This window comes from Rattus norvegicus, chromosome 13 (genome assembly GCF_021556685.1).
Source record: "Rattus norvegicus strain SHRSP/BbbUtx chromosome 13, alternate assembly SHRSP_T2T, whole genome shotgun sequence".
Classification (NCBI taxonomy): Eukaryota; Metazoa; Chordata; class Mammalia; order Rodentia; family Muridae; genus Rattus; species Rattus norvegicus.
Window position 1 is genome coordinate 76,884,455 of NC_141546.1, and position 24,875 is coordinate 76,909,329.

General features: G+C 42.8%; 2 protein-coding genes across 24 annotated transcripts in view; one reads left to right on the forward strand and one right to left on the reverse strand.

Annotated features, from left to right (window-relative positions):
• Positions 1–24,875, forward strand: part of Pigc (phosphatidylinositol glycan anchor biosynthesis, class C) — a 117,565-nt gene that overhangs the window by 37,808 nt on the left and 54,882 nt on the right. For 2 of the 19 annotated variants that reach the window (XM_087581328.1, XM_087581322.1), the window contains one exon: positions 9,198–9,503. The exons of 12 other annotated variants lie outside the window; for them this stretch is intronic. The gene's annotated coding sequence lies outside the window, so the exon portion shown is untranslated. Of the gene's footprint in view, positions 1–9,197; positions 9,504–23,590; positions 24,420–24,875 lie in introns of those variants that run through there. 5 more of the 19 variants (XM_087581325.1, NM_001429830.1, NM_001429831.1 and 2 more) reach the window with 5 other exon arrangements.
• Positions 1–24,875, reverse strand: part of C13h1orf105 (similar to human chromosome 1 open reading frame 105) — a 43,054-nt gene that overhangs the window by 6,261 nt on the left and 11,918 nt on the right. For 4 of the 5 annotated variants that reach the window (NM_001429770.1, NM_001014130.1, XM_087581251.1 and 1 more), the window contains exons 2-6: positions 22,883–22,968; positions 20,310–20,394; positions 13,009–13,092; positions 9,607–9,674; positions 6,799–6,857 (exon numbers count right to left, since the gene is read on the reverse strand). In NM_001429770.1, coding sequence (NP_001416699.1) covers positions 6,799–6,857; positions 9,607–9,674; positions 13,009–13,092; positions 20,310–20,394; positions 22,883–22,968 — 382 coding nt within the window. Of the gene's footprint in view, positions 1–6,798; positions 6,858–9,606; positions 9,675–13,008; positions 13,093–20,309; positions 20,395–22,882; positions 22,969–24,035; positions 24,096–24,875 lie in introns of those variants that run through there. The other variant, NM_001429769.1, reaches the window with a different exon arrangement.

Sequence of the window (24,875 nt, forward strand, 5' to 3'; positions counted from 1 at the left end):
TGCTCTAATCAGAGACACAGCACAGCCTTCCTCCCAGAGGCCTGTTCTAACCAAGGACGCATAACTCCACCTGCCTCCTGGGAGACCTGCTCCAATCCAGGACACCCTGGCCAGTTAACACCAGAGACAACCAGATGGCAAAAGGCAAGCACAAGAACATAATCAACAGAAGCCAATATAATTTGGCATCATCAGAACACAGCTGTTCTACTACAATAAGCCCTGAATATCCTAACACACCTGAAGAGCCAGATTCTGACCTTAAATACCATCTCATGAAGATGATAGAGGCCTTTAAAGACAATATAATTCCCTTAAAGAAATACAGAAAAACATAGTAAAACAGGTAGAAGCCCTTAAAGAGGAAACAAATAAATCCCTTAAAGAAATACAGGAAAACACAGTCAAACAGGTGAAGGAAATGAATAAAATGAAAACACAAATGGCGGCAACCTTGGAGATGAAATACCTAGGAAAGAGAACAGAAACTACAGACACAAGCATCATCAACAGAATACAAGAAATGCAAGAGAGAATCTCAGACATAGAAGGTACCATAGAAGAAATTGATAAGTCAGTCAAAGAAAATGCCAAGTATAAGAAGTTCCTAACCTAAAACATCCAAGAAATTTGGGACACAATGGAAAGACCAAACCTAAGAATAATAGCAATAGAAGGCGTGAAGATTCCAAGTTCAAAGGGCCAGAAAACATCTTCAACATTATAGAAGAAAACTTCCTCACCTAAAGAAAGAAATGGCTATAAACATACAAGAAGCCTACAGAACACCAAATAGACTGGAACAGAAAAGAAAATCCTCCCATCACATAATAATCAAAAGACTAAACGTACAGAAAAAAGAATATTAAAAAGCTGTACAGAAAAAAGCCAAATAACATATAAAGGCATACCTATCAAAATTACATCTGACTTCTCAGCAGAGACCTTAAAAGCCAGAAGACCCTAGACAGATGTCTTGCAAACCCTAAGAGACCATAGACGTCAGTCCAGACAACTATATAGACTCAGCAAAACTGTCAATCACCATAGATGGAGAAACTAAGATATTCCATGACGAAACCAAATTTAAACAATATATTTCCACTAATCTAGCCCCACAGAGGATAAAAGAAATTAAACACCGACACAAGGAAGGTAACTACACCCAAGAAAACACAAGAAATTAATCATCTTACAACAAACCCAAAAAGAAGAGAAACCCACACACATAGTATCACTTCCAACAACAAAATAACAAGAACTAATAATCATTAGTCATTAATATCTCTCAACATCATTGGTGTTTCAGTTCACCAATAAAACAACATAAGCTAGCAGACTGGATACACAAATAGTATCTATCATTCTGTTGTATACAAGAAATATATGTCATCATCAAAGATAGACACTACCTCAAAATAAAGGGCTGGAAGAAAGGTTTTCCAAGCAAATGATCCCAAGAAACAAGCTGGAGTAGCCATTCTAACATCTAATAAAATAGACAATCAAAAGTAATAAAAAGACATGGGGAAGGACATTTTATACTCATCAAAGGAAAAATCCACCACGATGAAGTCTTAATTCTGAACATCTATGCCCCAAATGCAGGGGGACCCAAATTCATAAAAGACACTTTTTACTACAGCTCAAAACACACTTGAACCCTACATAATAATAGTGAGAGACTTCAAGACACCACTCTTACCAATGGTCAGGTCATCAAAACAGAAGCTAAACAGAGATACAAAGAAACTAATAGAAGTTATGAACCAAATGTACTTAACAGATAACTGTAGAACATTTAACTCAAAACCAAAAGAATATACATTCTTCTCAGCACCTCAGGGAACCTTCTCCAAAATTGAGCATATAACTGGATACAAAACAAGCCTCCACAGACAGGAGATTGAAATAACCCCTTGCATTCTATCAGCTCATTACGGACTAAGGCTGCACTTCAACAACAACAGAAACAACAGAAAGCCCACGTAGTCATGGAAACTGAACAACATTCTATTAAATAATAACCTGGTTGGGGAAGAAATAAAAAAAACTGCATTCTTTTAGAGTTCAATGAAAATGAAGGCACAAGATACTCAAACTTATGGATACAATGAAAGTAGTGTTAAGAGGAAATTCATAAATAATTTTGTCTTCATAAAGAAATTGAAGAGATCTCATACTAGCAACTTCATAGCATATCTAAAAGCTCTAGAACAACAACAACAAAAAAAGCAAACATACTCAAGAGGAGTAGAAGGCAGGAAATAGTCAGGACTGAAATCAACCAATTAGAAACAGAGAAGAATATAAAGAATCAACAAAACTAGAGCTGGTTCTTTGAGAAAATCACCAAGAAGGAACCTTTAGCCAAATTTACTAAAAGGTACAGAGAAAGTATCAAAATTAACAAATTCAGAAATGAAAAGGAAGATATAACAACAGAAAAAAAAAACTCTGCCAGGTCTTATTATAAAAGCTTATACAGAACAAAACTGGAAAATCTAAACAAAATGGATGATTTTCTGGACAGATACTATATACCAAAGTTAAATCAAGATCAGGTAAACTATTTAAACAGTCCCACAACCCCTAAGGAAATAAAAGTGGTCATTAAAAACTCCCAATCATACAACAATGCCAAGCAACCAGAGCTTCCAGGGACTAAGCCACTACCTAAAGACTATACATGGACTGACCCTGGACTCTGACCCCATAGGTAGCAATGAATATCCTAGTAAGAGCACCAGTGGAAGGGGAAGCCCTGGGTCCTGCTAAGACTGAACCCCCAGTGAACTAGTCTATGGGGGGAGGGCGGCAATGGGGGGAGGGTTGGGAGGGGAACACCCATAAGGAAGGGGAGGGGGGAGGGGGAAGTTTGCCCGGAAAGCGGGAAAGGGAATAACACTCGAAATGTATATAAGAAATACTCAAGTTAATCAAATAAAAAAAGCCCAGGAACAGACAGTTTTAGTGCATAATTCAACCAGACTTCAACAGAAGAGCTAATACCAGTGTTTTGCAATGTATTCCATGAAATAGAAACAGAAGGAACACTACCTAATTCATTCTCTGAGGCCACAGTTACCCTGATACCTAAACCACAAGAAAAAAACCAACAAAAAAGAAAACCTCAGACAAAATTTGCTTTTGAACATCGGTGTGGAAATACTCAATACAATTCTCAGAAACTTAATCTAAAAGCACATCAAAAACATCATTCACCACTATCAAGTAGGCTTCACCCCAGGGATGCAGGGATGGTTCGATGGTCTAAAAATGCATCAATGTAATCCACTGTATAAACAATCTCAAAGACAAAAACCCAAATGGTCATCTCATTAGACACTGACAGAGTCTTTGACAAAATCCAACACCTCTTCATGTTAAAAGTCTTGGAGAGATTGGGAATTCAAGGCACATACCTAAACATAATAAAACCAATATACAGCAAACCAATAGCCAGCATCAAATTAAATGGAAAGGAACTTGAAGTAATCTCACTAAAATCAGGGATAAGACAAGGCTACTCACTTTCTCCCTATGTATTCAATATAGTATTTGAAGTTTTAGCCAGAGCAATTGGATGACAAAAGGAAATCAAGATACAAATTAGAAAGGAAGAAGTCACAGTATCACTATACTTGGATGATATAATAGTATACATAAGTGACCCCCAAAATTATACCAGATAATTTCTACAGCTGATAAACAACTTCAGCAAAGGGACTGGATATAAAATTAACTCAAACAAATTAGTAGCCCTCCTTCAACAATTGATAAATGGATTGAAAAAGAAATTATAGAAACAACACCCTTCAGAATAGCCACAAATAATGTAAAATATCAGTGTAACTCTAACCAATCAAGTGAAAGATCTGTATGACAAGAACTTTAAGTCCCTGAAGAAAGAAATCTAAGAAGGTTTCAGAAAATGGAAAGATCTCTAATGCTCATGAATAGGTAAGATTAACATAGTTTAAAATGGCCATTGTACCAAAACCAATCTATAGATTCAATGGAATTCCCATCGAAATTCCAACAAAATTTGTTTATGATGTCCATAAGAGCAATTTTTAATTTCATATGGAAAACCAAAAAACCTAGGATAGCTAAAACAATCCTGAACAATAGAAGAACTTCTGGGGGAATCGCCATCCCTGTCTTCAAGCTGTACTACAGAGCAAAAGTGATAAAAACTACTTGGTATTGGTACACAAACAGAGAAGTCAATCAATGGAATAGAATTAAAGACCATGAAATAAACCCACACAACTTCAGACACTTAAGTTTTGATAAAGAAGCCAAAACTGTACAGTGATGAAAAAACATCTTCAACATATGAACCAGGTCTAACTGGTGGTCTGCATGTATAAGAATGCAAAAAGATCCATATTTATCACTCTGAACAAAACTCAAGTTCAAGTGGATCAAGGACCTCAACAAAAAAATGATGATATACTGAGTCTAATAGAAGAGAAAGTGGGGAAAAGCCTTGAATGCATTGGCACAGGAGAAAATTTCCTGAACAGAACACCAATGGCTCAGGCTTTAAGATTAACAATTGATAAATTGGGACCCCTTGAAACAGAAAAGCTTCTGTAAAGCAAAGGACAATGTCAATAGGACAAAATGGCAACCTACAGATTGGGAAAAGATCTTCACTAACTCTACAACTGATAGAGGGTTAATATCCAACATATATAAAGAACTCCAAAAGTTAGACTTCAAAAAAACCAAATAACTCAATCAAACAATTAAAAATGGGGTACAGGGCTAAACAGAATTCTCAATAGAGGAATCTTGAATGTCAGAGAAGCACTTAAAGAATGTTCAGTATATTTAGTCATCAGGAAAATGCAAATCAAAATAACCCTGAGATTCCACCTTACACCAATCAGAATAGCTAAGGTAAAAAACTCAAGGGACAACACATGCTGGAGAGGATGTGGAGAAAGGGAAACAATCCTCTACTGCTTGTGGGACTACAAACTTGTACAACCACTCTGGAAATCAATTTAACATTCCTCAGAAAACTGGAAATAATTCTATCTACACATCATTCTTTGGCATATACCCAAAAGATTCTCCACTGTATCTTAAGGACACATGTTCCACTATGTTCATAGCATCCTTATTCATAATAGTCAGAAACTGGATGCAACCCAGACATTCCTCAATCAAAAAGATGGATGTGGAAAATGTGGTTCATTTACATAATGGAATACTATTCAGCTATTAAAAACAAGGACATCATGAATTTTGTAGGCAAATGGATGGAACTAGAAAATATCATCATTTGTGAGGTAACCCAGACCCCAAAGGACATGCATGGTATGTACTCACTGATAGGTGGATATTAGCCAAAATGTACAGAATACCTGTGATACACCCCAAAGACCCTAAGAAGTTAAACATGAAGGAAGGCCGAAGAGAGGATGCTTAAATCTCATTTAGAAAGAGGAAGAAATTGTTATGAGAGGCAGAGTGAGGAAGGGACCTGGGTGTGAGTGGGGATGGGAAGGGAAATAGGGTACCAGGATCAGGTATAGGGAGAGACAGGAGAGAGGCCCAGAAGGCCAGGAGAACTAAAGGAAATAAGCAGCAGCCTGGGGTGGGGCATGGGGGGAATCTCTGGGAAGTCCCAGAGACTTCGGAGGGGGGAGGCTCCCAGGAGTCAATGTGAGTGACCTTAACCAAAATGCCCAACAGTGGAGATATATGTACACACACACACACACACACACACACACACACACACACACACACACAAACACACACACACATTGATATATATATATCATGCTATACGGGACCCCCAGTGGAGGGGTGTGGACAACAACCCACCTACAAAACTTTTAACCTGAACTGCTCCTGTCTGAAAGAAATACAGGGTCAAAAATGCAGCAGAAACTGAAGGAATGGCTAACCAGTGACTGGCCCAATTTGGGATCCATCCCATGGGCAGACACCAATCCCTAACACTATTACCAATGCTATGTTGTGCTTGTACACAGAAGCCTAACACAGCTGTCATCTGAGAGGCTCTACCAGCAGCTGACTGACACAGATTCAGAGACTCACAATCAAGCATTGGATGGAGATCAGGACCCTTATGGAAGAGATAGGGGAAGGATTGAAGGAACTGAAGGGAAGGGCAACCCCATAGGAAGTTAGAGTCAAGTAACCTGGACCTGGGAACTCCCAGAGACTGAGCCACCAACCAAAAAGCTGGTCTGAGGCCCTGAGTACATATGCAGCAGAGGATGTCCTTGTCTGGCCTCAGTGGGATAGAATACACCTAATCCTGTAGAGACTTGATGCTCCCGGGTTGGGGGAGGGTGTGCTTTGGGTTTGGGAGGAGTATCCTTTCAGAGGCAAAGGGGAGAGGGGATGGGCAGTAACTCTGTGAGGGGGGACTGTGTGACCTAAAGGGGCCTTGGGGGAAAAACACAACATGAAACCATCTGAGACCCTTGGAAAGGACAGAGTGATCTGGAGGAAGAAGAGGAAGAGGAGGAGGGGGGAAGGGAGGGAGAGCAGGAGGAGGGAAGGGAGGGAGAGCAGGAGGAGGGAAGGAAGGGAAAGGGGGAGGAGGAGGAGGAAGATGAGGAAGAGAAGGAGGAGGAGGCTGTGTAGCAATCACAACATTTCAAAAGACAATATGCAAAATAAAAAATTTCAGAGAATGGAATTTGCTTAGAAGCATTAGAGGCTGTCCTAGAAACTGTGTTTTCCATTCTCTGGCCCCAAGCAGAGTATTACCACACCCAACACTTACTGTAAAAGACAACACACCTGTTGGAATATCATTGCAGGCATGTAACTGCTGCTCTTGCGAATGAAGGCTCACCTCGCTGATGGAAGAATCAAGAGAGTGCATGCATCAGTTGGTTAGAGCCTGGTAAAAAAGGACTGGGTCTTTACACAGACAGTGGGGGTGAGCTGCCCTGTGGCCTTGCAGCAGGCTGCAGCAGGGTGAGAGAGTTCAAATACCACTAAGTTTCAGGTGCTTTTCCTCAGTAATATCCTCATGAGTTTTGATAAAACCATTATTTAAACATATTTTATTCTACTATAAGAACATGTAGAGTCTAAAACTAGTAAAGATTAAGAAAATATTTCTTTAATTTTCATAAAATGTAAGAAATCTTCTAAGTCAGTCAATTTGCCCCTGAAAAGCAAAACTGAGAAAATGTTTTGGTTAGAGACTTTGTGACATCTCCATGCCTCCCTTCTGTCAAGGCTGTGGGGGTGACCCTCACTCCAAATACATTCAATCCCAAAACATTCTAGGTTGATCTGAACTGCTCAATTCCTTAAGACTTACAATTTGTTACCATTTGATGAACTAGTTAGCAATGTTTCTTAACCTATGGGTCATGACCCCTTTGGGGATGGCATATCAGATATCCTGCGTATTAGATATTTCCACTACAATTCATAACAGTAGTAAAATGAATTAATGTTATGGTTGGGGGTCACCACAACCTGAGGCACTGTATTAAAGGGCCATAGCATTTGGAAGGTTGAGAACCACTGAAGGACTATCTACACATTTTAATATGCCCACTTCCAAAAAGATCTAAGGTTGCTTTGTTACCAAAATATATGGCTGTCTAGACAAGTTTAATCCACTTGTCACTGGAAGTCACATTGAGGTGGAGAAAAGAGGAAGCAAAACTGATCCACTGTCAATGCTGTGCAAATGATTGGCAGTATTTTCAGGAATGAATAGTTTATGATCTGTGTTCTACAATTCTACAAATAAGTATGTGTGACCCCATCCTTTCTCTCATCCTCTCTCCTTCATTCCTTACATTCATAAACTATTAGCTCTTGTGGTGGCTATAGTTAAAAATCACTTAGAAGCAGGAGGACTTTGGAGAAGGCTTGGTGATTAAGAAGGTCTGTTTCTTCCAGAGGACCTGAGTTCAGTTCCTTACTCTTATGTTGGGCTCACAGCTGCCTGTAACTTCATCTGATGCCTTTTCGGCCTCTGCAGGTACACCCCCACCCATGACATACACAAAAATGAAGATAAAATACATCTTTTTAATAGGAGAAAGGGAATTGTTTCAATGGGGACATTGTCATTGGCCGTATGTGTGGAGAGAGTTAAAAAGTGTAGAGAAGATTTTATAAGCAACAAATGGAGCCAATTCCATATTTTACAGTCACTCTAAGGAGATATCAAATATAAGTGGTAGGCTTTCTTTCATTATGTTGAAAACGAAACAAAAAACAAAAGTTTGGGAGAATTTTAAGATCAATCAATTATTAGCCACAGTTTAAAGGAACAGGAAGGATTTGCAATTAATGATTTGGGGGAGTAAGTGCTTTACTCAAAGTACAAAACATTCTAAATAAACCAGGGTAAGAGGTTTCAAAGTCTCTTTCACAGAAGAATCCAGTTTTGCTCAGAAAGCCTTGACTCAAAGAGTTTCCTATTTAAAGTTCGCAAAGAATATTTATCAGAATACTTTATTATGATAAAAAAAGTATGAGTAAATGCTACTAAGTGTTGGAACTTGGACTGCTGGGACACGTGTTTTCTTCATGACCTTTGTGTACCTGAGCCAGCACTGGTACATGGTGTCAGTGTGACTGGTTGTAGTCTGGAGCAAAAGGCTGAGGTGTTGTAAAAGCAATCAGAAAGAACACTTGCTTCCAAGCCACATAGGATTGCAGAAGACTGATTGGCTTCTCCCACCTTTCTCTTCATATAAGGGAGAGAATTAATTGTTGCTTTCGGATCCTATGTGACTCCTTTGCGAAGGTGACTCTGCTCAGAGTTCACTGTCTGTCACAGGCCTTCCTAACGTTGACGCCTTAGCCGGAATGAGTCCACGTTTGCTGTTGCTATTGCTTTGCTTTAGTTAGAAAACAATGAGTTTCATTATGATGTTTTCATACATGGATAGCATCGTTTCTGGGCCTGGAGGTTTATTTTTTAGTTGAAGTTTTCATAATGAGAACATTATATTTGCATGCACACACTCACTCACACATGCATGCGGATGCCCCCAACTCCTTCCATGTTCTTCCTAGAGTTTTAAAAAATAAAGTAAGAAGTAAATTCTTTACTGTTAATAGTCAGCACAGGATAAAGGACAAAAACCTCAGTAACCAGAACTTGACTAGATTTTACTTTCGTGGTATTGGTTGTATTCTGTTCTATTTCTGTTGCGTTGCAGCAAATGACAATTGAAGAGATACATAGAATTTGAGTTGATGGAAGGTGATAGAGGATGCCTGGAATTCGGGACAAGTTGTGTACTATCACTCATATTTTGTAAATTAGACATATGTCATCTACAGGAGAATTGTTATCTGCCTGAGGACAATGAAGAAACTTCCTCCCCTACTCCATGGACTGTTCTTAAACTGGTGGAAAGGAAGGTTGTGCTAATAGTAACTTAGTCATTCATGTAAAGAAATGAAATAACTTCAATTAATGTGATTCCTTCATTTCAACAGAAGATAAAACCACTATGAAGTTCATCCTGTGGGTGTTCTGTTTACTATCCTTTCAGTCCCCATCCTGTGTCCCAAAGAGTTAGAACCAGAACCTACTTCATAGACCACTTTACATCTTTGACTCACCCGTGATTCACAGAATTCTGGGGGGATGGTTCCCGATGGTCAGGTATTTTGAAAATTTTTGGCTGTAACTGAGAAAGAAAGCCCGATTCAGTACGTTTTTTGGCTGTAACTACATTCTGACCTACACAATGGACCCTAGCAACCCCGAGTTGTGTCTGATACTGTTCATGTATCTTCTTGTGACTCCACTCGCCCTCTCAGGGCAGCCATCGGTGCCTTGCACACAGAGTGCTCCTGGTGCTTCTCTGCCCCTGGTCTAAAGACCTGCTTTCAGAGCGCTCATAAAACCTTGGTGTAGGTCCTTGCTCAATAAGGTCTGGTTTTCCTGGTCAACATTTATCTTCACGAGGAGATGCTCTACATACGTCTCTACACTGCTATGCTCGTATTTCTAGTTCTTACATTGCCCTTTTAAGACATTTTCAAAATTAAATTACCGAGCAGACGATGACAGCTTGAAGCATGTTTGAAAATGTGTGCCTTTTACCCAGGCTGGAATCGATATGGAGCCGTGCATTCTCTAGCTAGGAAATACCACACCCTGAGCTTTAGATTTGACTCAGCACCCCAGACTGATTCCTTAAGGAGAGTGCATGTTCAGTCCACACCCCACCACCCCAGATGCTTGACAATTACAAAAACATTGCTGCAAGTGTTCCCGTGGCCTACTTGCCAACAAAATTGTAAATTGTTCCGTGTCCAGTACCTCTAGAGGTGCCTGAAAATGGAAAAAGTTAATGCTAGATCCACCATTTTTAGTCAGATTGTTCTTCTGAATCATTGGCTGAGGGAAGATGGCAGGCGGGATGGGGGAGGTGGGATGACTAGGAGACCAGGAGTACCTGAGGAAGGGGACAGCAAGAACTTCAATGAGAACCTAGGGAGGAGATTTCTAGACACATGAAAGGGGAGAGACAATGTCAGAAAAAGACCTTGCCATTTTCCAAAATTTCATCTACAGTTGGCTGTGCTCCAAAGAGGATGGGGCAGGGAGCTAGCAGTCTCCTGCCGGGTAGCCTGAGCCTCATTCTAAAGCCCCTCTCTCAGGCTGGTAGTATTTCATGCACAAGGATGGGAATGCACAGACCAATGTTGCCAACAATGGCATTTTTGTTTTTGAGACAACTGCATCGGGGTGAACCTAGTCATCTCTTCCCTCCTTTACTGATTTTCTTAAACTCTAAGTGTACAGACTTTTGGTCATAATTTCATATATGCATATAGTGTGATGATCAAATCAGGGTTGTTAAATATTTCTCTATCCTTAACTAAATTTTTAAAATGACACATATTTGTACTATGTGTGCCCAGTGTGCTCACTTCCACACTTGACAGTTTCTAAATTATTGGTTTGTGTTTGGAGTTCTTCAGTTCCTTGCTTCTACTGACACAGAAAATAATAGGTTATCGGGCACTGCAGTCATCCACTATCATCCACTGTGTTGAAGACTCATAGGATTCATTACTTCCATCTATGCTTTGGGACCCATTAGTCAACTTTACCTTATCCTTTCCCACCCCCAGCTTTTAATGATCTCTGTTATATATCATGATCAGCCTTTTAAGAAAAATCTACACATGAGAAAATAGGTAATGTGTGTGTTTCAGTACCTGACTTATCTCCCTTAATTAGCACAGTGACATCAGGCTGTATAAGATTGTTGTGCTACTAAAAAGATACAAACTATTCTTTATGTTGCCGAGTAATAGTCCATTATGGATTGTCCACCCATTCTCTATGGTTTCATAAATCTCCCTCAAGGTCAGATCTGTATCTTAGCTATTGTGAACAATACAGTAATTGGTGTGTGTGCTCAAATGCCTGGCTGATATGCTGGCATCATTTCCTCTGGCTATGTGATAGAAGATGGATGGTTGGGTGGCATGGAGGTCCTATTTTGGAGTATTTTAGGAGCCATCATGGCTGTGCTGTTGTTCTCCATAATGACTGATCCCCGCCCCTTACCACCAATATACAAACATTTCCTCGCTGATGTTGCCAGTATTTGTTATTTAGGGACTTTTTGATAATAACTGTTCTAATCAGAAGACGATTGTGTGTTTGACTTCCTACTGAGGTACAGAGTTTCCCCCCATAAATTTGCTCATTTGAATATCTCTCTCTGAGAAGTGACTGATTATAACCTTTGCTCGTTTTATATATGGATGTTTTCATTATTGAAAATTTAAGTTTCTTATGTATTCTAGACATTAGCCCTTTGTAAAAGAGTAGTTCACAGCCTGACCATTCTGTGGCTGTCTCTTCACTTTGCTCTTTTGTTATGTGGGTTTTTAACTTGTTAGATAATCTCATGCATTTATGTTTACTTTTGTTTCCTGTTCTTTGGGTATCTTACTCTCTCCTCCAAATTACGGCCTTTATAGATAGCCTCAGTATTTTCCTGTTTCTTTCGTAGGCTATTGATCTATTTTGTTTTTGGAAGGTAAGAGAAGCCAGGTTTTTCTCTTTTCCCTGTGAGTACCTGGCTTCCTGAGAACTGTTCATAAAGGGACTGTTTTTCCCCCTGTGCTCCCTCATCCATTAACCCTTCATCAAGTCTCCTCAAGTCAAAGGGAATTCAGTGGATATCAGACTGAAAGTGGTCCTTCATCACCTGTACTTAACCATCAGTTAAATCACCCTTTAAGCCCTACTCTAACCCTAATACCATGCTATCCTAATCCTAATCCTTAAATTAACCCACGTCCTCATTCTGATCTGTGATCTCCCCTAAAACAGGACTCTTTTCTGTAGGGACTCTGACATGTGGCAGTGTTGTGTCCTTTTCCTTTCAGAGCTCCTGAGAGACTTCTTTTCCCATAACATTCCTCCTTACTAATATTTTCCATTACAAACTATAGCTATCCAGGCCAAGGGACACCCCTGGTTGGCTGAAACTACTATAGGACCTCTCCCCAGCTTTGTCACTGAGAATAAGACTGAATTACTGACAGACTCCAAAGGAAGCAACTTGTTTCATAATTGTAATAATGGAGAAGACTTGGTGTGTGTGTGTGTTATATGTGCGTGCGTGCATGCATCCATGTGTGTGTGTGTGTGTGTGTGTGTGTGTGTGTTGCGGAGATGTCATGGTGAGAGAGGAAGCTCATCACTCTTGGACTCTCTGTAAGTATGTAGCTAATAACAAGCCTCCAAGTGGCTCATCTCATCTATTCACCTCCGGTCTACCCTGGTTTGTTTTCAGCTCCGTGAAATGGAGAAAGTTGCTTACATTGTATCAGTAGATGTTGCTCTCAGGACCCATGGCCTCATTTGCAGACTCAGTCTGAGCCTTTTTTGTAAAGGGTTCCATCACTACTTCTTTGTGGAGAGCCCCTGGGGAGGCAGAGTGGCTCTGTACCCGGGAGTGCACATACACTTGCCTGCCACCCTTTGCCTACCGTTTTCATTTCTTGATATCCTCGACATGTGGAGCACAGCTGCTTGTTTCTGGGTAACAGGTTTTCATGCTCGTTCTTTCTAGCCTATGGGGAAAGGGAACAGAGGAGAGGTTAAGATACCCAGGGCGAGGAAGAGGTTAAAAAAAGGCAAAAGAAGGAATTTTTTTCTTTCACACAAATAAAATGGATTCTCTGATTTTAGCTCTCAGTATGGTTGCTGCCGTTTATCGGCTCTGAAAGGGCTTAAGCAGGAGGGGCAACTATACACAGGGTGATGGGCTCAGTACTGCTGTATGCAGTGATATACAAGGACAGCTAGCTCAGGGGACTAGAGCCTAAAATCCAGTAAGATCTCTGTCGTTTAGCCTGTGCATACATGGCAGGTGGGCTGTATTTCCCCTAAGTGTCCCCCATCGTCAAGTAAGTTCCAATGAATGGCCTAGAACCTGACTCAATGAACACTTTCTCTAAGTCGTTTAGGAGGTTCAATTACTTTAACTCTGTCCAACATTGGCTCCCTAGCATCCATGGTCCACCAAAACCTGGCCCTTCTGTACATCATGCATTCCACCATAGCTGAACTAGAGCTGGTACGCCTTTCGGGCTCTCTCCTTTGGGGAAAAAGGGCTGTGCCAACCAGGGCAAAGCAATGGCTAGCGGCAAAAGGATGGGGCTCCCTTCTGTTCACTGTAAGTACTGCTTTTTTTTCTGACTCCATTCGTACAAAATGGGAGAGAAACTCGGAGCATGTATTCCTGGAACAGAAGGCTCTAATGTACACCTCCGGCAGAGGATTCCTTAGGAGGGAGATGAGAACCTGAATCTAGAATTACATTTGGAGATTCTGTCTAACGCCTTGTCATACACACTGACATCAGAGTAATCCTATACACCCACAGGAAGTGTGGAGTATGGGCGAGAACAACACCACAGTGATAGACAATGACTATCTACTTAGCTTTCTCCTTCCAGTTGACCCTTGTGTGCCCTGACTCATTCCGGTTGCCCTAGGAGGTATGGGAGACAGGTGAGGCTGAACTCGTCTACCCAGCATGATTAGTGTGCACCAAAGGTGACCTTTGTCATATTGATCTGCAATATGACAGATAGTTCATTCTCTGAGAGATACCTGGTGTTTGGAGTTTGAGGACTGACTATTACTAACAGAAGTCGGACTCTTCTGACAAATAGTTAAAATGTCCTTCATCTTTATAGGACATGACAAGGAATCACCTCAGTGTTGTTGTTGGGATTTGGCGATGGCAAGCATGAGTGTGACTAAGTAGATCTGGTAATTTAACAGCCAGTATTTATTGTGTGGCCACCATATATGTGGTGGTGTCCTATGGGTCTATAACGAAGACAAAGCTCTCAGGAGGATATGAAGGGAATACAAATTCATTCAGTTGTCTGTTCATTATGTACACTGAGGTAAGTAAGACACAGCTCCTCACGTCAGGTTGCTCTCCACCCAGCAATCTGAATCTCAAGAGCACGACTGTGTTTGTATTAGCTGCCTTTCTCTGTTCTGTGACGAAATACTTGACAGAAACAAGGAAAGAAAGGTTTATATTGGCTTCTGATTTCAGGGATTCAGTCTCTCCTGGTGGGGGAGGCAGAGTCATTTGGTCCATGGCAGCCAGAGCTGATAGCAGTAGTGTGTTCACGTAATAGTGGACTAGGAGTTAGAAGGCTCATGCATAACCAGGGCTAGGTATAACTCTCAAAGTCCAGGCCCAAGTGCTCTTACTTCCAGCTGGGCCTAGCCCTTTAAAGGCTCCACAGCCTTCCACTTAGTACCATAGACTGCAAATGACATGCTCAAGCACAGACTTCTGGGGGTCATTATAGATTCACACTCTAACTGTTGGAGGTACTGTAACTGCTGGGAACCCCAAAGCTGAAGAGCACTGCTGAGTTCACAGGGAGTGATAACAGAGGACGGCGTCTGAGAAGAGTAAAATGGCAAGAGATGTATGTGTAGATAGGCTCGTGTGTGTGTGTGTGTGTGTGTGTGTGTGTGTGTGTATGTATATGTGTGTGTGTATGTGTGTGTATGTATGTGTGTATGTGCGTATGTGTGTATGTGTATGTACATGTGTGTGTACATGTGTGTATCTATATATGTGTATATATGTGTATGTGTGTGTGTATATATGTGTATATATGTGTGTATATGTGTGTGCACGCATGTGCGTGTGGACAAGAGGATGGGAGGGCATCCCAGATCCAGAAACAGTAACCTGGGAGAATACGCAAGCAAATCGTCCTAGGTGGTTGGAATACCTAGGTTTTCTGGTGGAGGAGGACTTGTGTGAAAAGAGGGCTCTCTGTGTGTTCCTTAGGTTTGAGCTGAACCACCTCTCTGCCATGTCTTCCTAGGCTCTCTCGGGGTAGCCTACCCAGTAGCTTCTCCATTCATTGCTTGTACTTTTGAGGGGCAGACATATTAGTGAAATCCCCAACGTACAGTTACTAACAACTCTGGCAAATGCTCATATAGTCTGATTACAATGGTGGCTACTTGCCAACCAATGAGAGCTGCAGGGACTAAACCAAAGACTATGCGTGGTCTGACCCATGGCTCCAGCTGCATATGTAGCAGAGGATGGCCTTGTTGGGCACCAATGGAAGGAGAAGCCCTTGGTCCTGCTAAGACTGGACCTCCAGTGTAGGGGAATGTTGGGGGGAGGGGGCAGATGGGGAGGAGAACACCCTTATAGAAAAGGGGAGGGGGATGGGATAGGGGGCTTATGTCTGGGAAACCAGAAAAGGGTAAATAAAAAAAAAATCCAATAAAAGAGAGAAAAAAAATGGTGGCTACCATCCTTTGGTATGAAAAGGATAAAAATATTCGTTAGATTCTTAATCTGTCCTTGCTAATTCATTATCCTCTAAGACATAGCTTTCTTACCCCACTGCTGTGATGTAATACACTGACCAAAGCAACTTATGGGTTTTTCTTTGGCTCACAGTTCTAATGTACACAGTCAGTTATATCGGAGAAGTTAAGGTGGCAGGAAACGAAAGCAGTTGGACACATGGCATTACAGTCAAGAAGTAGTTCAAGGAATGCTTGCATGCTAGTGCTCAGTTCAGAATCCCCTCCCCAGGAAATAATGCCAACCACAATCGACAGATCTTCCCATCTTAATACAACGGACAAAGGGCAGTCTCCCAGTGAGCGAAACCTAATCTTGGCCATACTGCAGCTCAGGCTCACAATCAGCCAGTCTTGTTTCCAAGAAGAGCTGCTCTATTGCTCTTTCTTTAGAGGGTAGGAAAGTAGGTCCAGAGTTACATAGACAGCTGTAATAGGCAAGTCTAAAGTTGATATAAATCCATGTTCAGTAGGCCTCCTTTCCTCTGGTCCTTTCCCTTTCTGATCCTTTCTCCTTTCCCAGCCATGGAACCAAGGTCTTTTCTGCCTGAAAAGCAGCAGCAGTGAGAAAACTAGCTAGGCTCATGGCCAAGCTCCTGGTGATACCATCTCTCCAGCTAGAGACACCGAAACGTTAATGTGTCTCTTATTTTTCAAACAGCTGTCTTCAAGATGGCAGATCCAAGTAGTAGTGACAGGGACCTGTTGAAGGCCTAGCAGAAGTGTAACCAGATGTCAAACAGTCCCCAAATGTTGAGGGGTCCTCTTCATGTTTCACAGCTGGAAGATCTTACTTTAGGACAGTATTTTCTGAGGTTCCTAAGAACTGATTCATGGCCCAAGATTTTCACACACCCACACACCCACACACACACACTCATACACACACCACACACATACATACACACACACATACACACATACACACACACACACACACACACACACACACACACACACACACGTTTACATTGCAAAAAACTATAAATGTAAGTACCAGATGGTGATTTTAACTGAGAATTTGCCTGTGCCCTTTCTGCCCTTCGCCATGTCTCTTCCTTTCCCTTGTTCTACTCCTGACTTCCCGGTTTCCTTTCTCCACCCAGTGAGGAAACAGTAGCCCCAAGAGACTAAGATTTGTCTGGTAACATCCTCACTTAGCTTCACTGGAATGGGAATGTTTTGTGTTGTTTTGTTTTTATAAAATGGTCAGAGACAGATAACCCTGCCCTATCAGTGAAAAAGGGGATCCTTAAGAGTCCACTTGAGGACGTAATTATCCCGATACGCTTTGAAGACTGAAAGGGTAGTTAGGAGACTATGTTCACTATTCCAGAAAATTCATAAAGTAATTATGTAGAATTAATAACATAGAAGTTTTCCTCCTCTCTCTGAAAAATCAATGATTTCCATCAAAGAATAAGTCTGAGTATGGTTTCAAAAGTTCCCCTACTATTCCCTAGGAAAAATTTAAGCATACACAAAAGAACCAGGCATCCAGAGTTATTAAACTTAAGTTCTGTGACCATAAGCATTTTACGACAATCATACTCATTATTCTAAAATTATTTTTATAATTGTGTATAGTTGATAAATAAAAACAGTAAAAGGACTTAGGAGTATATGAGGTAGTTTCATGTGGTCACGACTTTTAAAATTTAGAATCAATGAGAAATAATTAGCTAAAGAGTTCTTAGTGGCGAGAAAACTGGGATTCATCTTGTATTGTTTCCAAGCTGAACAATGTCTTCAGCCAAAGCTTCTTGTCACAGGCTGCGAAGGGCCAAATAAATAATGCTGCCATGTTCACTGTGACTTCATTAGATCCGGAAAACCAAAGTCAGTTCAAAGAGAGTCGGGGTGGGGGGTGGGGGGGTAGGGGGTGGGGGGATAGGGGGGATAGACAGAGAGCCTTAATCAATGCATAGCCTGTGAGTCCTGACTGGTTTATACTCAGCCCCACAGGTTGGCAAAGGAGGTTTAGAGCCTCTCCTGCAGTTCCCCAGGCCATCCATGCTCTCCTTTCCCCTCTCTGTGGAATAAGTAACATTCCTGGAACATTCAAGAGGCGAATTTCTACTAGAGAGACTGGCTCCTGGAAAGTCTCTGCCCAGTAAACATTTGAGGAAATGTTTAGGCTTCAGTTCTTGTTTAGGCTTTATTTCATAGTTTTCTCTTACCATCTCTGGGCCTCCATCCGCCCTGCCCCGCCCTGCCCCGCCCTGCCCCGCCCCGCCCCGCCCCGCCACTGCTGGGTTTTAGACCCTTCCAGAAGCGTACTCTCAAGTCTGCCTTCCTCTCCCAGACCTGTCTTTCTTTGTTTTCTGCCTGCTCCAGGCACACTTGCCACCTGCAGCTGCTGCAAGGCCCCTCGGGGCAAGTGAGGAATGCTACTGTGGAATGTGACGGTTCAGATTGTGCCCTTTGACTGCTGATGGTGAAGAGGCGCTAGCCAGGTGTCCGGCCGGGACCTTTGCACCATACAGTGTCCAGTTGGCTCTAGGAGGGTTAGAGGTTTCTTGGCAGGCCCAGGATCTAGGGATAAAGTAAGAGATAGAGTATCCACAAAAACATTCCACTCCCTTGAGGTGTGACATAGTTTCTTTCTGGAAAGGAGCAGCTGCTGCGCTTGTTTACCTCCCAGCGTATATGTGGCAAAGACCTCAGTTCATAGCATACTGTAGAGGTCTGTTGTGATTTGAGGCACAGCATGGACACACACACACACACACACACACACACACACACACACACACACACACACACACCAGTGGAGGAGCAGTCCTAGGAAGAGAAAAATGAGGGTACAGTCTGTGGATTTCTCATTCTTGCTAAGAGCAGTGCATCTGGGGTTTCTCTTAGATCTACCCAGAGCCTGGTCTTTCACACCCACGACTGGCCAGGCCTCTGGAAGCTGCTGCTCCTAACTGCTATCTAGTGGCCAAGCGCTGGTACTGCAGTCATAAAAAGCTAGGCGCTACAAGAGGAAGGGTTCTAAACAGTCTTTCTGACTGGAGACTGTTGTTTTAGTGTCTATGTGCAATGGTGCACCGAGGCCCAGCGCACACCGTCAGAGGACCGTCTGCGGCTGGCATTTGGCAGCAGAGGAGGGCTTGTTTAAATAGTTTAGATATTCAGTGACTGAGAGCTTCTTGCCTCTGTGGCCGGTTTTCCTTCTCCCGGTCACCCAGTGTGGTCATGGTAGCCTCCTACACAAACTTGCTTCTTCAGGCTGTGAGGGAGACTAATGTGGTGACACTTAGCACCCTTGGCCCCTGACACCCCCGTGCTGAAAGTGGTATGACTGCTCACCATTCTTGGCTTTATGGGCTCTGACCTTTGGATGTTCTTCAAGCCTTTCCTGCACTTTCAGGTTTCATGTCTTGACTGGTATCCCTTCCTTTGCCTGAGTCTCTTTTTGTTCTTTCTCTAAACTGGCTCTGGATTATAGGTGTTACCTTCAAGCCAAGCAGGTGCCACTTCTTCCCTCGTTTCCCACCCCTCCCCCACCTGTAAGGACTCTTCCCTCCTGTCCTCTCAAGTACTTTGCCCCAGTCTCTGATGTTTCTGTGGTTATCACCGATCTTGTTCTATCCAGCTTGCCCGTGCTCTGTTTGTGTGGGCTGCACCTGAATTACTCATTTCTGCAGTGTGTTAGAATACATGGAAAGGGGGCGTGCAGGCTCCTAATAATTGCTGCTTATAGTAACTGAGTGTTATGTGCTGGGCACTGGGCCAAGTGCTATGGGACTCTCCTTCAGGCACTGTCTTGCAACAGTTTCCAGTACCACAAGTATCACTGGTGTGTCCTTCCCTTCCCTCCCTCCACAAGTGCTAACAGCTTAAGCACCTTAGCCTAGATGCCTAAGTGCCACACAGTGCCTCCAGGGCCCCCCAGTTGTATTGGATTTCTGTGAGCTGGATAGGAAGAGTGGATTTTAAATGGAAGTTTCCACAGGAGTGGGGATTTGTTTGTAGAAGACATAAGTAATCCATGGGGTTGAGGAAGAAGCTGGTTTTAATGTCTCTGGAAATGAGAAGCCATCCAGCTAAAAGCTAAGAAGCTATCGTTGAAGGGCTCTGACAGACCCTTCCAAAATTAGTGTCTGTTTCCTCCTTTTGTTATTTTTAACATTGTTTAGTTTTAGTGATGATACACTGGGGCACTAAAATACTTGAGTCACACTAAGGACAAATAAAACCTGGTTTTATGTGTGGTGATACAAATTCATTTAATTGAACAAATAAATATTCACTGAACAATGATGCCGTGCCAGTCATGGACTCACCTTAAGGGGTTAGGAAATACATCTCCATTCTCTACTAAGAATAAAGGAAAAAGATATAATGTCTACAAAACACCTTACGCTCTTGAAACAAGAGACTAAAGAGCTGGGTTCAAGGAAAACTTTCTGAGTACCTTCGATATGAAGTCTGAATCTTCAAGCAAGTGTGGCAAATACATATCCTTCTTGTATGAAGTCAGAACAATGGAGGAGCGGTACCTAGGCAATCAATGCAAAGGGAAGTTAGAATCGCAGTCCTGGGCTGGGAGAGCCAGGCCCCAGTTGTTCCAGGGAAAGCTTGGGGCACCCGAACTGCCTCCTGCTCCAGCCCTCCTGCACACTCAGACTTGTGGTGATGTTCCTCTTAGGCCACCTGGGCTTCTCTCGTCCCTTTCTCTCTCTCTCTCTCTCTCTCTCTCTCTCTCTCTCTCTCTCTCTCTCTCTCTTTCTTTCAACTAACCAATGAGAGTTCTGGATGAGATACTGTACTGATCGGTCAAGGGAAAGGGCCGCCCCTGAACGCACAAGTGCACAGAAGAAAGTGCTCCTTGGGTTTCTTCTTCAAAGCACCTGATGGTTTAACATGGATCAAGAACCCGTCCTTTTGCGCCTGGCTGGATTTCCTAGACTTTATGCCTTTGCACACTGAAACAACTCACCTCTGTCCTCCCACACAGAACATACTTCACTGGAACATTTCCCCCGGTTGTCTCCACAGGAGAACCAGCCTCCCACTGAAGTTCATTTAGTTAAAGAATGAGGGGCTGAGGCCTCGGGGTAGGGGCGGTGAGACACTCGAGCATGTCCCTGCTGTCCAAGGGATGGAAACATGGAATGCTGATCTTCTGCCAAGAACACCTCTCCGCTTTAGTGAGAAGGGATTTCATTGTTCATTGTTCATGGGAAAGGAGTGTGGTGTTCATGAAGGATTTATTGTTTCAATTCTCTTGTCACTTCCTTGGGGCCTAGGAAGCTGGGGAGATAGTCTGATGTGAATTCCTTTCCAAGCTTCTCTGTTATGGGAACGGGCTGCCTCAGATTTATTATCCCAAAACCGACCGGAAAAGGCAAGAAGGCTAACTTATTCCTGCTTCTAACCTCTCACTAACAGGTATGGTTTCAGCACAGTTGGGCCAAGCTTGGAGAGTGCTTCTTTCTGGAAGCGTCGTACAGGCAATTGCACGTTACTTCCTGTGGTGGTGGTGGTGGTGGTGGTGGTGGTGGTGGTGGTGGTGTGTGTTACTGCATCCCTTTCCAGATGCTGCAGATAAACCAGTGTCCCTGACAACCCTGATCTAGACTCTGAAAGAACAGGCACCATGACTGACCAGTTGAGCGCTAAGCCTGCCTTTCTCAAGCTCCACTCTGCTCTCTACCCGCTACCTTTCACCAAAGTTGGACAGAGAACAAGGGAGATGGAGGCAGGAGGAACATGCATGGGGATGCTCTGCCCTGGGCTCAGAGGCACATCGAATGGCAGAGAGTACTCTGGGATGCTGGTGGTTAGCTCAAGCACCTGAAATTTCCATATTTCTAATTAGAAGACTGAGCATATTTGGCCCCGGAATCAGACACCTGAGGCAACAGTGACTCAGGCAGAGGGAGTGTCATCTTTGGTCAGTTCTCCCATTCACTGCTACCTCTGACTAACCTTATCAGTGTGACTTCCATCTGACTGCCACCAGCATGTGAGCTTATGACCTAAGCCGAATTTAAAAAGATGCTAAGTTATCATTACTCGCGATGATTCTTAAGGTACTATCAACTCTTAATGGGTTTATTACTTTGTTACTTCCTAAGCAAACCTCTGAGTTTATTGCTCATGCCAGATACACACACACACACACACACACACACACACACACACACACACACACACACACACACGAACAACAGGCACTCAAATGTTTGCTTTGAAAATACACAAAATCATCTACCAGCTTTTTGAGAACTGTTTTAAAGTGCAGACAGGACAAACGTGTGTTATTGAGGTATGGAGATCCCTATGTAGTCATTTGCTCACAGACCTAAGGATGCAGGACCATTACCAACAGGAAAAGAAACTCTTCAAGAGTGTGCTTTTTCTAGCAACCATTGCCAGTCTATGACAAGCCTGTGGAATGGTCTCTGTACCTTCCTGGCTTGCCTGATTCCTTACTTCCCCCTATCATCTCACAACCTATCTTTTCCCCTAGAGAAGTCTTATCACCACACCCAGGGACAATTGAATTACTAAGGGGGGTGTTGAATGAAGAACACAATTATCTTAAGGGGAAGCTGAAATGCCCCTACATATAAACACTCAGTTTTCAAAAACAGAAATATTTTCTCTGTTGGCTTTGTGAGGAGGGAGGGACCCATGAAACCTGAGGAGGCCCCACGTGAAATACAGCAACTGCCACTCTGAAGATGGCATGTTATAGGTCTAGACTTTTGACAGCTAAAATTTGAAGACTAGAAACTAAAGCAGGGGAGGTGAGCTGCGGATGTGTTTTGAGTGATAATGCACGCAGAGACGAAGGTCATGCAGGCTCTCATTCTAGCGAGGCCTTACACAGCAGAACTTTAGTCTGAGAAATCCAGGGAATTTCTTCTTTTTTGGGCACTCAACTTGGTTTCTCAACAGGTCACATGCGCCTCTCCCCTTTAAGAGCACAGCCACTGAGCTCCTTCTCACACATTTCCTCCTCGGAAGCTGGGAAATTACCTTCTAGGGATGCTGAGTATTAACGGCTTGTTTACCACGCTGGCCTCACTAAGCCAAGGAATCTTGTCAAATTTTGGAACAAAAGTCTAAAAGAGAAATGGAGAGAGATCATTTTACAGAGTTCATCACACACACTTATGAAAAATAAATCTTAAAGGGAGTCAGAGGGCCAGAGAGATGCCTTAGTGGTTAAAAGCACTCCTTCCTCTTCGAGAAAAGCCCACGTTTAGTTCACAGCACCCACATATCAGCTCATGGCTGCCTATGACTATAGCATCAGGGAATCCAGCACCCTCTTCTGGCCTCCATAGGCTCCTGTAATTAGGAGCACATACCTACACATGTGTAGATATAATTAAAAGCAAAGTATTAAAAGAGTTATAACACTTGACTAGTGCTGGTATTACAATGACCAAACTAAGCTAATAGCAATGACAGACACAGCAATCGATAAAACATTTTTACACGTGAGTCCTTCAGCCATTCCACACAGTGGCCAAGAACAAGTAAGTGCCTTCTCTCTTTTACAGATGCAAAATTCAAAACCCAAATAGTGTGAATATTAATAAATGGGCTTGTGCTTTCTGCCTTTGTGTCCACTCTATTTAATATTCTCTATGCTTTTCGTTCTTTGAGCTTCCATCTATTTATAAATCCTGGGATACTTCTGTGACCCCAGTTGAAAATCAGCAATCTCTTGTCCCACAGGTCCTCCACCCTCATCCCTTTTAGGTGGCCAAGTCTAGGAAAGAATCCAGCTTTGGTGCCATCCGCATTTGGATATTTTTGATCTACTTGCAATCATCAACTAGCCGCCTGACTTTGGACAAATACAAACTAATGACCACATCGTCTTTGTGGAAATCAATGCACAGAACGCTATGTGAGATCTGGGAATTTTTTTCTCTCTCCTTCTGGTGCATACCAGAAGCCTGGTTTGGCACTTATAGGAGGAGGGCTTGAATGCGTTAGAGAGTCCCTTGGCTGAGAGCCTGACAACACATGCTCAACCACCTTACTATTAGCACTCTTCTACCAGCCCCACGACTCCTCCCTTTTCCAGCTTCCCACTGAGGGATTTGCCTCCTAGGCTAAGAGCATTCCACTATAAGCAGATTTCCAGGAGGAGCAACCAGTAGAGGGCAGCAGCGACCTCGCGGTGCGGTGTCTCAGGAGGGACGCTTTGGCCGCCCAGTGGTGCGAATCCGGAAGTGCTCCTCCACAGTAGTCCCCTCCAACCCCGCGTCCCGGATGTAGAAGTAGCAGGGCTGCTGCTCTTCTCGGTCGTACACCCCCTAAAGAGCTGGGGCAGGTGGGTTCCGGCGTCCTTCGCTTCGGGCCTTTCCGGCTGAGCCAAGGCTGGGAGAGGGGCGGCGGCGGGCAGGGCAGGCCGGCTTGGTGAGTGGTTGTCTAAGACCCTTCCCTGCTCCGTACCGCGGGTCTTTCTGATCCAGAGGTCCCAGTGCATGAAGGCCGATCCCAGGGTGTCCGGCTTTTAAAGTAAAGGTCTATCCTGGCCTCTTATGAAATAAAGAAGGTCCGGCAGGAAGTTCTTTCTCAAATTTGCTGAATGACTTTTTTGTTTCTGACTCTGACTTTCCCATTCTAAAATGGGATGGTTGTTTTCTTGATCTTGCACTAGAGTTTTGCTGTTTCAGTTAATTAGGATGATATATCACTTTAAAGGATGGTGAGCTCAGCTAATGAACAAAGAAGAATTGAGTTCTTGGTTTGGGCTAAAACTGTAGAGATCATACCCTTCTGTTTTGTGCAGATTACTGTTGTCATGAGACTAATAACTTATTCAGATGCCTTTGGGAACCTTGGTAACAGCTATGGATTCTGTTTCTATAAATTTGCATAAGTTGCAAATATAATCATGCAAAAATATGTTCATACACCTTAGGGTATATGAATGCCCAAGTTAAGACTGGCTTAGCGAAGGATGACCAGAAGCACAGACTTTTTGACACCAGACTTTTGTTGGAGGTCT